A 15,072-nucleotide genomic window follows, 5' to 3' on the forward strand; every position below is an offset into this window, starting at 1 on the left:
AGACATGACTGGGCATGATGGGAATTGTAGTTCCTGAACAACTGGAGGGCCGTAGTTTGGAGACCTCTGGTCTAGACTCTACCCTCTTTCCCATTAGCAGCCTCCAGGGTGGTCCAATCATGACAGTCTCTATTGCTCGCTCTCAGTGGAGGTGACCTCCTGCAGCAGTCTCTCTGCCTCTCCTCTCTGGCTCATCTTATTGGCTTTGCCCTGAAATCGGCCACCCTTTCCTGCCCCTTTACCGTCCAAGATTTTACACACTCGGGGGCCCAGGTCATCGACTATTCTTGGAGGGCCAGCCAGCAAGAAGAGCCCTGATGTCTTTTCATCCCCCACAGTCAGGAAGACGACTGTGTCCTCCGTTCCAATCTCATTGGCGATGATGTTCATAAACTCGTTGTCGCCTTCCTTGCGGTGCAGGGAGAAGACCTTGGCACGGTCAGGGTGGTTCTTGAAATCACTGGCGATAAGTACGGCCAGATCTCTCAGGAGGCTTAGATTGTTCTTTTGCAGCATCTTCACAGACTTCTGCAGCTTGTCCACGGCCTCCACGTGCTGCTCAGGTCCGTTCTTCAGCAGTGCGGTCAGGGAGCGCTCTGTGGCGTAGCTGCGGGTGGCGTACTGCAGCAGCCGCTCACCGACGATGAATATGAGGTTGGTCTTGTTCTTCTTGCCCTTCTCCATCCCCAGAATCTTCACCGCCTGGAGGTCGCTCAGGTTGGCCACGTGTGTGCCACAGCACATGTTGGCGTCCACTCCCTCCATGTCGATGATTCTCACTGGCCCAGCATGGTCATCTGGCAGACCTCTGCTCCTCACCTGGTCGAACTCTGGGTCGTCAATGCCAATGATCCTCACAGTGACGGGCACATGTTGACGGATCAGGCGGTTGGCCTCTCCCTCGATGGCGTCTGCCTGCTGGGCAGTCACCGCCGGCGTGTCTAGCTCTATGGTGCTCCTCTGGCGGCCCAGCTCCCAGGACGTTGTCTTGTAGCCATAGAGGGAGTCAGCAATGGCGGTGATCAGGTGCTGACCGGAGTGTTGTTGCATGTGATCGAATCGCCGCTGCCAGTCCACCTTGACCAGCACCTGGGTGCCCGGCTCTAGAGGAGAGGTGACAAAGTGGATGGCTTCTGGGCCACGGCGGGTGACACGAAGCACATGGGTCTCCCCAATGAGTCCTCTGTCGTCAGGTTGCCCCCCTCCTTCTGGGAAGAGCACAGTGTCAGTCAGTGTTACATTGTATCCTGATAGGGTCTCCTTCTTTCCACCTCCATTGTCTGTTTGCAGCTTGGCCGGGGTGCAGGAGACGACTTCTGTGGACAGTTCGATGGCATAGCTGTCCTTCTGACAGTAAAAGGCCATGTCACCTCCAACTAGGTGGACAGTCCTTGTGTATAACCCCTGACCCGGATACAGTCTTTGTATCACTTTGTCGCCTCTGACCAGGTGGACGGTCCTTGTGTGCCACCTCTGACCAGAACAGTTCTTGTATGTCAACTCTGACCAGGTGGACGGTCCTTGAGGGCTGAGTCTGACCAGATAAGTGTTACTTGAGACTTCTGACCAGGTTGAGAGTCCTCGTGTGTCACCTCTGACCAGGTTGAGGGTCTTCGTGTGTCACCGCTGACCAGGTTGAGGGTCTCTTCGTGTGTCACCGCTGACTAGGTTAAGGGTCTCTTCGTGTGTCACCGATGACCAGGTTGAGGGTCTTCGTGTGTCACCGCTGACCAGGTTGAGGGTCTTCGTGTGTCACCGATGACCAGGTTGAGGGTCTTCGTGTGTCACCGCTGACCAGGTTGAGGGTCTTCGTGTGTCACTGCTGACCAGGTTGAGGGTCTTCGTGTGTCACTGCTGACCAGGTTGAGGGTCTTCTTGTGTCACTGCTGACCAGGTTGAGGGTCTTCAAGTGTCAGCACTGACCAGGTTGAGGGTCTTCGTGTGTCACTGCTGACCAGGTTGAGGGTCTTCGTGTGTCACCGCTGACCAGGTTGAGGGTCTTCGTGTGTCACCGCTGACCAGGTTGAGGGTCTTCGTGTGTCACTGCTGACCAGGTTGAGGGTCTTCGTGTGTCACTGCTGACCAGGTTGAGGGTCTCTTCATGTGTCACCGCTGACCAGGTTGAGGGTCTTCTTGTGTCACTGCTGACCAGGTTGAGGGTCTTCGTATGTTTACTGCTGACCAGGTTGAGGGTCTTCGTGTGTCACCGCTGACCAGGTTGAGGGTCTTCGTGTGTCACCGCTGACCAGGTTGAGGGTCTCTTCGTGTGTCACTGCTGACCAGGTTGAGGGTCTCTTCGTGTGTCACCGCTGACCAGGTTGAGGGTCTTCGTGTGTCACTGCTGACCAGGTTGAGGGTCTCTTCGTGTGTCACCGCTGACCAGGTTGAGGGTCTCTTCGTGTGTCACCGCTGACCAGGTTGAGGGTCTCTTCGTGTGTCACCGCTGACCAGGTTGAGGGTCTTCTTGTGTCACTGCTGACCAGGTTGAGGGTCTCTTCGTGTGTCACCGCTGACTAGGTTGAGGGTCTTCGTGTGTCACCGCTGACCAGGTTGAGGGTCTCTTCGTGTGTCACCGCTGACCAGGTTGAGGGTCTCTTCGTGTGTCACCGCTGACCAGGTTGAGGGTCTTCTTGTGTCACTGCTGACCAGGTTGAGGGTCTTCGTATGTCACTGCTGACCAGGTTGAGGGTCTTCGTGTGTCACTGCTGACCAGGTTGAGGGTCTCTTCGTGTGTCACCGCTGACCAGGTTGAGGGTCTTCGTGTGTCACAGCTGACCAGGTTGAGGGTCTTCGTGTGTCACCGCTGACCAGGTTGAGGGTCCTCCTGTTTTTGTCCCTTACCAGGCGAAAGTTCCTTGTTAGTCACAAGCAGGTTGAGGGTCCCACAGAGAGCGGTCCACCGTCTGACACATGGACTTTACATGAGCACACTGATGATGTCACTGAGTTCTCTGATTGGCTGCAGGCCTGGTCTGGGAGGAGGGAAACATTAACTCCTTTGCTCCCTGCTGCTCTGCAGTCTCCTGATTTCCTTGCTGTGTCTGAACTCTGAAGGGGGGAGGGGAGGGAAGAGTCAGCAAAGATACCAAAGGGAAATGTATCCACCGAGCACTTCCTGAAACCTTTACTGCCCCTCCCCCGCCTGGCTGCAGCCATTAACCCTTACCTGCACCTCCTTCACTGTGTGCAATACTAAACCCCCCTCCCATGTGTGTGAGAATTAACCCTTCCCTCCCTGTGTGCGATATTTAATCCTTCCATCGGCTGCACCTGTTCATCCAGAATTAACCCTTTCCCTCCCTTTCTCCCTCCCCTGGGTGACATGAATCTCTTTTCATAGTGACTTTTATCTCATTAATAATATCTGATTGTTTATATTGTGCTGCCAGCAAGGGGTTAAGCACGCCATTCTCTAGCTCCACCCCGTCTGGCTATTTTTAGTAGAGGGGTGCTGGCTTACTCCACCCTCAATCGCCCCCCTCCAAATGACTCAGTACTTACCCTTCCTTCTATACATAATCTCCACCATATAGTGTTATTTAACCCTTACGCTGCCCATTGCAGCCAGACCTCGTAGTGCCCATTGCAGCCAGACCTCACCGTGCCCATTGCAGCCAGACCTCGCTGTGCCCATTGCAGCCAGACCTCGCTGTGCCCATTGCAGCCAGATCTCACGTGCCCATTGAAGCCAGACCTCACTGTGCCCATTGCAGCCTGACCTCGCTGTGCCCATTGCAGACAGATCTCACCTAGGGTGCCCACGTGTCCCGGATTGCCCGGGACTGTCCCTTAATTGGCATCTGTGTCCCTGGTCCCGGATGCCTTCATTCCGGGACAATACAATGTCCCGGAATGAAGCACTGGGTAAAGTCATTATGAATTCAGCAGAGTCTGAGCCGCGGTAGCGCTGTCTGCGGCATGCAGAACCACCTCCCCATGACTTTTATTGTGCTCACTGGTTGCTACAGCCGCTTGGCTTGTAGCAACCAGTGACATCACGGCTGCAGTGCACCCCCTCTGTTCAGAACTGAAAGCGCGGGAGGATTTCACTTCCTCCTCCGCGCTTCTGCTCTGTCTGCCTCCTGGGACCCAAAGCAGCTGAGCTCCGAGGCTGCCCCCTGACATACCAGAGAGGGACACAGCTTCTGATCTGAGAGGGAGAGCAGCATCATCACCTGAGGACAACAGAGAGTGGGGGCCCCGGGGAGCAGCAGGAGGCTGACTGGAAGGAACAGCACGAGAGGGAGTGAGAGAAGACCTGAGCAGCAGTGACATCCTCCCAGAGCCTGCACACCTTCCCCCAACGTCTGCTCCAGCAGTGACATCCTCCCAGAGCCTGCACACCTTCTCCCAACGTCTGCTCCAGCAGTGACATCCTCCCAGAGCCTGCACACCTTCCCCCAACGTCTGCTCCAGCTGTGCCTGTCATCAAGGCTGACAGAGAGGACAAGGATGGTCTGGAGGTAGGTGCATACATCACACACACCTACCCACAGACAGGGGCTGGGACAGGGGGTACAGGAAGGACTGCAGGCCAGCTTAGGGGTTCAATTTCACTCACCCCCCCTCTCTCTCTTCCATCCCCCTCTCTCTCCCATCCCCCTCTCTCTCTCACCCCTTCTCTCTCTCTCTCTCTCTCCCACCCCTTCTCTCTCTCTCTCCCACCCCCCTCTCTCTCCCACCCCTTCTCTCTCTCTCTCCCACCCCTTCTCTCTCTCTCTCTCTCCCCTTCTCTCTCTCTCCCTCCCCTTCTCTCTCTCTCTCCCCTTCTCTCTCTCCCACCCCTTCTCTCTCTCTCCCACCCCTTCTCTCTCTCTCTCCCACCCCTTCTCTCTCTCTCTCTCTCCCCTTCTCTCTCTCTCTCCCACCCCTTCTCTCTCTCTCCCTCCCCTTCTCTCTCTCTCTCCCCTTCTCTCTCTCTCTCTCTCTCCCACCCCTTCTCTCTCTCTCTCCCACCCCCCTCTCTCTCCCACCCCTTCTCTCTCTCTCTCCCACCCCTTCTCTCTCTCTCTCTCTCCCCTTCTCTCTCTCTCCCTCCCCTTCTCTCTCTCTCTCCCCTTCTCTCTCTCCCACCCCTTCTCTCTCTCTCCCACCCCTTCTCTCTCTCTCTCCCACCCCTTCTCTCTCTCTCTCTCTCTCTCCCCTTCTCTCTCTCTCTCCCACCCCTTCTCTCTCTCTCCCTCCCCTTCTCTCTCTCTCTCCCCTTCTCTCTCTCCCACCCCTTCTCTCTCTCTCCCACCCCTTCTCTCTCTCTCTCTCTCCCACCCCTTCTCTCTCTCTCCCACCCCTTCTCTCTCTCTCTCTCTCTCTCTCCCCTTCTCTCTCTCTCTCCCCTTCTCTCTCGCTCTCCCCTTCTCTCTCGCTCTCTCCCACCCCTTCTCTCTCTCTCCCACCCCTTCTCTCTCTCTCTCTCCCGCACCCCTTCTCTCTCTCTCTCTCCCCTTCTCTCTCTCTCTCCCACCCCTTCTCTCTCTCTCTCTCCCGCACCCCTTCTCTCTCTCTCTCTCTCTCCCCTTCTCTCTCTCTCTCCCATCCCTTCTCTCTCTCCCTCACCCCTTCTCTCTCTCTCTCTCTCTCTCTCTCTCTCCCACCCCTTCTATCTCTCTCTCTCTCCCACCCCTTCTCTCTCTCTCTCCCACCCCTTCTCTCTCTCTCTCTCTCTCTCTCTCTCTCTCCCACCCCTTCTCTCTATCTCTCTCCCACCCCTTCTCTCTATCTCTCTCCCACCCCTTCTCTCTATCTCTCTCTCTCTCTCTCTCTCTCTCTCTCCCCTTCTCTCTCTCTCTCTCCCACCCCTTCTCTCTCTCCCTCACCCCTTCTCTCTCTCTCTCTCTCTCTCTCCCCTTCTCTCTCTCTCTCCCACCCCTTCTCTCTCTCCCACCCCTTCTCTCTCTCTCCCACCCCTTCCCTCTATCTCTCTCCCACCCCTTCTCTCTATCTCTCTCCCACCCCTTCTCTCTATCTCTCTCCCACCCCCTCTCTCTCTCTCTCCCACCCCTTCTCTCTCTCTCTCCCACCCCTTCTCTCTCTCTCTCTCCATCACCCCTTCTCTCTCTCTCCCCCACCCCTTCTCTCTCTCTCTCCCACCCCTTCTCTCTCTCTCTCTCTCCCACCCCTTCTCTCTCTCTCTCCCACCCCTTCTCTCTCTCTCTCTCTCCATCACCCCTTCTCTCTCTCTCCCCCCACCCCTTCTCTCTCTCTCCCACCCCTTCTCTCTCTCTCTCTCTCTCTCTCTCACCCCTTCTCTCTCTCCCTCACCCCCTCTCTCTCTCTCTCTCTCCATCACCCCTTCTCTCTCTCTCCCTCACCCCTTCTCTCTCTCTCTCTCCCTCACCCCTTCTCTCTCTCTCCCCCACCCCTTCTCTCTCTCTCTACCTCACCCCTTCTCTCTCTCTCCCACCCCTTCTCTCTCTCTCTCTCTCTCTCTCCCACCCCTTCTCTCTCTCTCTCTCTCTCCCACCCCTTCTCCCACCCTCACCAAGCCCCTCTCCCCTCCCAAATGGACACTGACAGGTGACAGCAAGTGAGAGTTAGTGATCCCATCCCTTCCCAAGCACTGGCACTTAACCCATGCCCCCAGCACTGCCAGTCTGCCACTGGCCTCATCCTCCTAATGAAGGACTACAGGTCCCAGCATTAGTCCCTTAGAGCTGAGGATCTGACATGCTCCCCCAATGGACGGGGTAGGAATCGGGTAAGTCAGTGTAATGATCAGGTAGGTCAGTGTAGGAATCAGGTTAGTGTAGTGGTCAGGTATTTCAATGCAGCAATCAATTGGGTCAGTGTAGGGATCAGGAAGGTCAGTGTAGTGGTCAGGTAGGTCAGTGTAGGAATCAGGTACAGTAGGTCAGTGTAGTAGTCGGGTAGGTCAGTGTAGGGATCAGGTAGTAGTCGGGTAGGTCAGTGTATGTGCAGTTTTTACCCCAGATCCCTTGTGTCATTTGTATTTCTTTTGTGGTATAAAGTACAGGGTTTTATATACAACTTTAGTGCCTTAGATATAAACAGCATTTGTTTCATGTATGTTAGCCCAACATCGCAAGAACAATTACACTCTGTGAATCTAAGCAGCTGCAATGTTGGGCTTCCATACATGAAACAAATGCTTAAATAGGTAAGGGGCGGGGCCTCTCGGCCACGTCATATGGCGGCACTGCCTCCTTGTGATGTCACCGACCGCTGCTTGCTGGGGGGGGGGGGGTGTCCCTGAATGGCTGTATGGAAATGTGGTCACCCTAATCTCACCGTGCCCATTGCAGCCTGACCTCATTGTGCCCATTGCAGCCAGACCTCACTGTGCCCATTGCAGCGAGACCTCACTGTGCCCATTGCAGCGAGACCTCACTGTGCCCATTGCAGCCAGACCTCACTGTGCCCATTGCAGCCAGACCTCATTGTGCCCATTGCAGCCAGACCTCACCGTGCCCATTGCAGCCAGACCTCACCGTGCCCATTGCAGCCAGACCTCACCGTGCCCATTGCAGCCTGACCTCACTGTGCCCATTGCAGCCAGACCTCATTGTGCCCATTGCAGCCAGACCTCATTGTACCCATTGCAGCCAGACCTCATTGTACCCATTGCAGCCAGACCTCACTGTGCCCATTGCAGCATGACCTTGCTGTGCCCATTGCAGCCAGACCTCTCCGTACCCATTACAGCCTGACCTCACTGTGTCCATTGCAGCCAGACCTCATTGTGCCCATTGCAGCCAGATCTCACCGTGCCCATTGCAGCCAGACCTCACCGTGCCCATTGCAGCCAGACCTCACTGTGCCCATTGCAGAATCACTTTGACGTGTACCTGAGTCTGTGAAATGCAGATTCAGACAGCGGCCGGGCAGTGTTAAAAAGTCACGCTCCTTGTCCTGTTCCCTGATAGTCCGTGACATGCAGATTCATTGCAGCCAGACCTCATTGTGCCCATTGCAGCCTGACCTCGCTGTGCCCATTGCAGCCAGACCTCACTGTGCCCATTGCAGCCAGACCTCACCGTGCCCATTGCAGCCAGACCATACTGTGCCCATTGCAGCCAGACCATACTGTGCCCATTGCAGCCAGACCTCACCGTGCCCATTGCAGCCAGACCTCAGTGTGCCCATTGCAGCCAGACCATACTGTGCCCATTGCAGCCAGACCTCACCGTGCCCATTGCAGCCAGACCTCACTGTGCCCATTGCAGCCTGACCTCGCTGTGCCCATTGCAGACAGATCTCACCGTGCCCATTGCAGCCTGACCTCATTGTGCCCATTGCAGCCAGACCTCACTGTGCCCATTGCACAGTGAGACCTCACTGTGCCCATTGCAGCGAGACCTCACTGTGCCCATTGCAGCCAGACCTCACCGTGCCCATTGCAGCCAGACCTCACCGTGCCCATTGTAGCCTGACCTCACCGTGCCCATTGCAGCCAGACCTCACTGTGCCCATTGCAGAATCACTTTGACGTGTACCTGAGTCCGTGAAATGCAGATTCAGACAGCGGCCGGGCAGTGTTAAAAAGTCACGCTCCTTGTCCTGTTCCCTGATAGTCCGTGACATGCAGATTCATTGCAGCCAGACCTCATTGTGCCCATCGCAGCCTGACCTCGCTGTGCCCATTGCAGCCAGACCTCACCGTGCCCATTGCAGCCAGACCAGACTGTGCCCATTGCAGCCAGACCTCACCGTGCCCATTGCAGCCAGACCTCAGTGTGCCCATTGCAGCCAGACCATACTGTGCCCATTGCAGCCAGACCTCACCGTGCCCATTGCAGCCAGACCTCACCGTGCCCATTGTAGCCTGACCTCGCTGTGCCCATTGCAGTCTGACCTCATTGTGCCCATTGCAGCCAGACCTCACCGTGCCCATTGCAGCCTGACCTCGCTGTGCCCATTGCAGCCTGACTTTGCTGTGCCCTTTGCAGCCTGACCTCGCTGTGCCCATTGCAGCCAGATCTCGCCATGCCCATTGCAGCCAGACCTCTCCGTGCCCATTACAGCCTGACCTCACTGTGCCCATTGCAGCCAGACCTCATTGTGCCCATTGCAGCCAGATCTTACCGTGCCTATTGCAGCCAGATCTCACCGTGCCCATTGCAGCCAGACCTCACTGTGCCCATTTCAGCCAGACCTCACTGTGCCCATTGCAGACAGACCATACTGTGTCCATTGCAGCCAGACCTCACCATGCCCATTGCAGCCTGACCTCACTGTGCCCATTGCAGCCAGACCTCATTGTGCCCATTGCAGCCAGACCTCACCGTGCCCATTGCAGCCTGACCTCGCTGTGCCCATTGCAGCCAGATCTCACCATGCCCATTGCAGCCAGACCTCTCCATGCCCATTACAGCCTGACCTCACTGTGCCCATTGCAGCCAGACCTCACCGTGCCCATTGCAGCCAGACCTCACCGTGCCCATTGCAGCCAGACCTCATTGTGCCCATTGCAGCCAGACCTCGCCGTGCCCATTGCAGCCAGACCTCGCCGTGCCCATTGCAGCCAGACCATACTGTGTCCATTGCAGACCGACCTCATCGTGCCCATTGCAGCCAGACTTCCCTGTGCCTATTGCAGAATCACTTTGACGTGTACCTGAGTCCGTGACATGCAGATTTAGACAGCGGCCGGGCAGTGTTAAAAAGTCGCGCTCCTTGTCCTGTTCCCTGATAGTCCGTGACATGCAGATTCAGACGGCGGCCGGGCAGTGTTAAAAAGTTGCGCTCCTCCTTGTCCTGTTCCGTGATAGGCAGAACACTTAGTTTCCCAGCAGACACTGTGTTCAGTGTTCCGCCTATCACGGCGTCCGTGATAGGCATAACACTGAATACAGTATCTTCTGGGAAACTAAGTGTTCCGCCTATCACGGAACAGGACATGGAGGAGCGCGACTTTTTAACACTGCCCGGCCGCCGTCTGCATGTCACGGTACACTGACTCGAGTATAAGCCAAATGGGTCACTTTCAGCCCAAAAAAAGGGCTGAAAAACTCGGGTTATACTCGAGTATGTACGGTACATACAGGACAGGTTGTTTTGGATCAGACCAATCGTCTGGTGAGTATCTGCCCCCGTCCTGAATGGCCCTCACGCTCACCTGACCTAAATCCAAAAGAACACATCTGGGACATTATGTTTCGGTCCATCCGGTGCCGCCAGGTTGCACCTCAGTCTGTTCAGGAGCTCAGTGATGCTCTGGGTCAGATCTGGGTCAGATCTGGAAGGAAATACCCCAGGACACCATCCGTCGTCTCATTAGGAGCATGCTCTGATGTTGTCAGGCATGCATACAAGCACTTGGGGGCCATACAAACTACCGTATTTTCCGGCGTATAAGACGACCCCCTAATTTTCCAGCCAAAATGTTGGTTTTGGGATATACTCACCGTATAAGACTACCCCCTTTCCTACTAGTCATGCCTCGCCTCACGGTGCCACCATTACATGCCAGACTATGCCACTACATGCCAGAATGTGCCCCATTACATGCCAGACTGTGCCCCATTAAATGCCAGACTGTGCCCCATTACATGACCAGACTGTGCCCCATTACATGACCAGACTGTGCCCCATTACATGACCAGACCGTGCCCCATTACATGACCAGACCGTGCCCCATTACATGACCAGACCGTGCCCCATTACATGACCAGACCGTGCCCCATTACATGACCAGTCCGTGCCCTTACCTTATCCTAAGACATGTGAATCGCGGCCGTGTAACCTAACATCTTACCTTACCAGAATCGCGGCCGTACGATTTTTCAAAAGCCGCGCCTCCGACGTCTTCTGTTCCGTGATAGGCGGAACATTCAGCTTCCCAGGAGGCACTGTGTTCAGTGTTCGCCTATCACGGAGGCCCTCTCATCCGAGGACGGGAGGCCCTCCGTGATAGGCGGACACTAAACACAGGACGAGAGGCCCTCCGTGATAGGCGGACACTGAACACAGTGCCTGCTGGGAAGCTGATTGTTTCCGCCTATCACGGAACAGAAGACGTCGGAGGCGCGGCTTTTGAAAAATCGTACGGCCGCGATTCTGGTAATGTTAGGTTACGGGCGTATAAGACGACCCCCGACTTTTAAGAAGATTTTAAGGGGTTAGGAAAGTCGTCTTATACGCCGGAAAATACGGTACTGAGGACCATTTTGAGTTGTTGCAATGAAATTTTCACTTTGATTTTCGGGGTGTCTTTGAATTCAGCCCTCTGTAGGTGGATAATTTTCATTTCCATCAAATGATGTACCATCCTTTCATTCCTAATACATTACCCCGTCCATATCAGTATAGATATCCAGCATGAGATTTTTGCCCGTTGAGATCTGATGTGTTTTCAAAGTGTTTCTTACATTTTGTGCTGTGTTCTTTTCCCCTATACCTGCACACTACAGCTGTCCCTAGTATACGAGATCCCGCTGACATCATATATTTTCACTCCTATTGTCTCATCTCTCGCTCTTTTTTCCTTTCCCCCATGTTTTCTGGCTTGCCTCCTTCCCCCATGTTTTCTGGCTTGCCTCCTTCCCCCATGTTTTCTGGCTTGCCTCCTTCCCCCATGTTTTCTGGCGTGCCTCCTTCCCCCATGTTTTCTGGCGTGCCTCCTTCCCCCATGTTTTCTGGCGTGCCTCCTTCCCCCATGTTTTCTGGCTTGCCTCCTTCCCCCATGTTTTCTGGCTTGCCTCCTTCCCCCATGTTTTCTGGCTTGCCTCCTTCCCCCATGTTTTCTGGCTTGCCTCCTTCCCCCATGTTCTCGATCTCTTTTCTCATATTCACGGTCTTGTCTCTCTCTATCATGAAAGTTCTCATCTCTCCCCCATGTTCTCGGGTTTGTGTGTCTCTCCACCAGGTTCTCGGTCTTGCTGCAGCTGTTCTCAGTATATGAGCGCTTAAAGCGGAGTTCCACCCAAAAATGGAACTTCTGCTTTTTCGGAATCCTCCCCCTCCAGTGTCACATTTGGCACCTTTCAGGAGGGAGCAAATACCTGTGTAAACCAGGTATTTGCTCCCACTTGTGGGCATAGATCACCACGGTGACCTGCACTACCACCGGCGCCTACTTTGTCGTCCCGTCCCCCCTACTGTCTTCAGGGAGACACACAGGTCCCAGAAGACAGCAGGGATCAGTGGGATCGCGCATACGCAGTAGGCAAGGCTTCACTTCCTGATCCCATTACCGAAGATGTTGGCACCTCCACCCGAGAGCCGAAGGACGCTTCGGGTAAAGACATCGCGGGTGCCCAGGACAGGTAAGTGTCCTAATATTAATAGTCAGCAGCTGACTTTTTATTTATTGTTTTCGGCGGAAAGCCACTTCAATAATATAGGTTTACCCTCCCACTGTCTTTCTGTAATGCACATGTTCTTGTCTCATCTCTCTCACCCATGTTCTCCATCTCATCTTTCTCATACCCATGTTCCTTGTCTCATCTTTCACCCATGACCTCCGTCTTGTCTCTCTCACCCATGTTCCCAGTCTCATCCATCTCTCACCCACGATCTCCATCTGGTCTCTTGCTCACCCACGATCTCCATCTGGTCTCTTGCTCACCCATGACCTCCGTCTTGTCTCTCTCACCCATGTTCCCAGTCTCATCCATCTCTCACCCACGATCTCCATCTGGTCTCTTGCTCACCCATGATCTCCATCTGGACTCTTGCTCACCCACGATCTCCATCTGGTCTCTTGCTCACCCATGATCTCCATCTTGTCTCTCTCACCCATGTTCCCAGTCTCATTTCTCACCCACGATCTCCATCTGGTCTCTTGCTCACCCATGACCTCCATCTTGTCTCTCACCCATGTTCCCAGTCTTATTTCTCACCCACGATCTCCAACTGGTCTCTTGCTCAACCATGACCTCCATCTTGTCTCTCTCACCCATGTTCCCAGTCTCATTTCTCACCCATGATCTCCATCTGGTCTCTTGCTCACTCATAATCTCCATCTGGTCTCTTGCTCACCCATGATCTCCATCTGGTCTCTTGCTCACCCATGATCTCCATCTGGTCTCTTGCTCACCCATGATCTTTATCTGGTCTCTTGCTCACCCATGACCTCCATCTTGTCTCTCTCACCCATGTTCCCAGTCTCATTTCTCACCCATGATCCCCATCTGGTCTCTTGCTCACCCATGATCTCCATCTGGTCTCTTGCTCACCCATGATCTCCATCTGGTCTCTTGCTCACCCATGATCTCCATCTGGTCTCTTGCTCACCCATGATCTCCATCTGGTCTCTTGCTCACCCATGATCTCCATCTGGTCTCTTGCTCACCCATGATCTCCATCTGGTCTCTTGCTCACCCATGATCTCCATCTGGTCTCTTGCTCACCCATGATCTTTATCTGGTCTCTTGCTCACCCATGACCTCCATCTTGTCTCTCTCACCCATGTTCCCAGTCTCATTTCTCACCCATGATCCCCATCTGGTCTCTTGCTCACCCATGATCTCCATCTGGTCCCTTGCTCACCCATGATCTCCATCTGGTCACTTGCTCACCCATGACCTCCATCTCGTCTCTCTCACCCATGTTCCCAGTCTCATTTCTCACCCATGATCTCCATCTGGTCTCTTGCTCACCCATGTTTTCTGTCTAGTCTCTCTATCTACCCCATGTTCCTTGTCTCGCCTTCCTCTCTCTCACTCATGTTCTCTGTAACCATCTCCTCTCTTGCTTTCACACATGACCCATTTCCTCTCTTTCACCCATCTCATATCTCTCTCATCCATGTTCTCTATCCCATCTCTCCCTTGTCACTCTTACCCCTTTTTTTCTGCCTCAATCCCTCTCTTATCCATGTTTCCGGTCTCATCTCTCTCTCACCCTTGTTCTATGTCTCGTCTCTCTTTCTCACCCATGTTCTCTGTTTTGTCTCTCTCTACCCCATGTTCCTTCGCTCTCTCAACACCGTTTTCTTTCTTCTCTCTCTTTTTATCCCATGTTCCTTGTCTCATCTCTCTCCCACCCATGATCTCCATCTTGTATCTTGCTCACCCATGTTTTCTATCTCATCTCCGTTACTCATGTTCTTGGTTTTCTCTCGCCACATTTTTTCATCACATGTTCTCCATCTTGTCTCTCTCTTACCCAATGGTCTCTCCGTTTTGTCTCATTGCAGCCATTCCAGTGAACGAGGCCTTGGCTAACCCTAATGTGGCTCTCCTGATCACCGCTCATGGTGGACATATCGGTTTTCTGGAGGGTCCCTTCCCCAACCACCAGAGATACATGAACCGCATCTTCAGCCAGTTTATGGGGGCTGTGCTTGGTCACGGAGAAGAGCTGAGGGTGGCTACTGCAGATGAAGCTGTCTCTTGATGCTGGCTGGCTGGCCCTGAGCTAAAAGGAGGTATCTGCTTCGAGACCAGTCAGTCACTCTACCATCCAGTCCTCCTGCACTGTAATGATGTTTTTATTTCTATCCTGATACCTCAATAAACTAGATTTACAATACAACCCTAATGCATGCGATTCTATGGTACATTGATTGGCAGATTATTATTTTGGGAAGCACACCCTTTGTTTCAGGTCCACAGAAAGATACACTCTGCTCCTCACCCATCCATTGACCATCAATCTTCAAATCCCTAGCGGGGAGTTCCTGGGTGTCCTGACCCTTACTAGGTGCAACCCTTCTCTTAACCAGAGGGGAGATTGCTGGGTGTCTTGACCCTGTCTAGGTGCCACCCTTCTCTTAACCAGAGATGGGATTCCTGGATGTCCCAACCCTGACTAGGTGCCACACTTCCCCTGAGCAGAGGTGGGATTCCTGGATGTCCCAACCCTGACTAGGTGCCACCCTTCTCTTAACCAGAGGTGGGATTCCTGGATGTCCCAACCCTGACTAGGTGCCACCCTTCTCTTAACCAGTGATGGGATTCCTGGATGTCCTAACCCTGACTAGGTGCCACCCTTCCCTTAACCAGAGGTGGAATGCTGGATGTCCCAACCCTGACTAGGTGCCACCCTTCCCTTAACCAGAGGTGGGATTCCTGGATGTCCCAACCCTGACTAGGTGCCACCCTTCCTCTAACCAGAGGTGGGATTCCTGGATGTCCCAACCCTGACTAGGTGCCACCCTTCCTCTAACCAGAG

At 54.1% G+C, this 15,072-nt stretch overlaps 2 protein-coding genes across 3 annotated transcripts in view; one reads left to right on the forward strand and one right to left on the reverse strand.

Moving 5' to 3' along the window:
• ABHD1 (abhydrolase domain containing 1) overlaps nucleotides 1–14,439 on the forward strand; it is a 63,206-nt gene extending 48,767 nt beyond the window's left edge. For both annotated transcript variants that reach the window (XM_040347975.1, XM_040347974.1), the window contains one exon: nucleotides 14,096–14,439. In XM_040347975.1, the coding sequence (XP_040203909.1) occupies nucleotides 14,096–14,295 (200 nt within the window). In that variant the 3' untranslated portion in view covers nucleotides 14,296–14,439. The remainder of the gene's footprint in view (nucleotides 1–14,095) is intronic.
• On the reverse strand, nucleotides 13–3,074 carry AARSD1 (alanyl-tRNA synthetase domain containing 1). The gene has a single exon (XM_040347973.1). It carries the CDS (start codon nucleotides 1,363–1,365, stop codon nucleotides 130–132), a length of 1,236 nt encoding a protein of 411 aa, XP_040203907.1. The 5' UTR covers nucleotides 1,366–3,074; the 3' UTR covers nucleotides 13–129.
• Nucleotides 14,440–15,072: the final 633 nt, after the last annotated feature.

Source organism: Rana temporaria, chromosome 4 (genome assembly GCF_905171775.1).
Source record: "Rana temporaria chromosome 4, aRanTem1.1, whole genome shotgun sequence".
Classification (NCBI taxonomy): domain Eukaryota; kingdom Metazoa; phylum Chordata; class Amphibia; order Anura; family Ranidae; genus Rana; species Rana temporaria.

Bases quoted from the DNA above. Each gene is read 5' to 3' on its own strand.
- AARSD1 (XM_040347973.1), bottom strand. From the start codon at position 1,365: ATGGCCTTTTACTGTCAGAAGGACAGCTATGCCATCGAACTGTCCACA.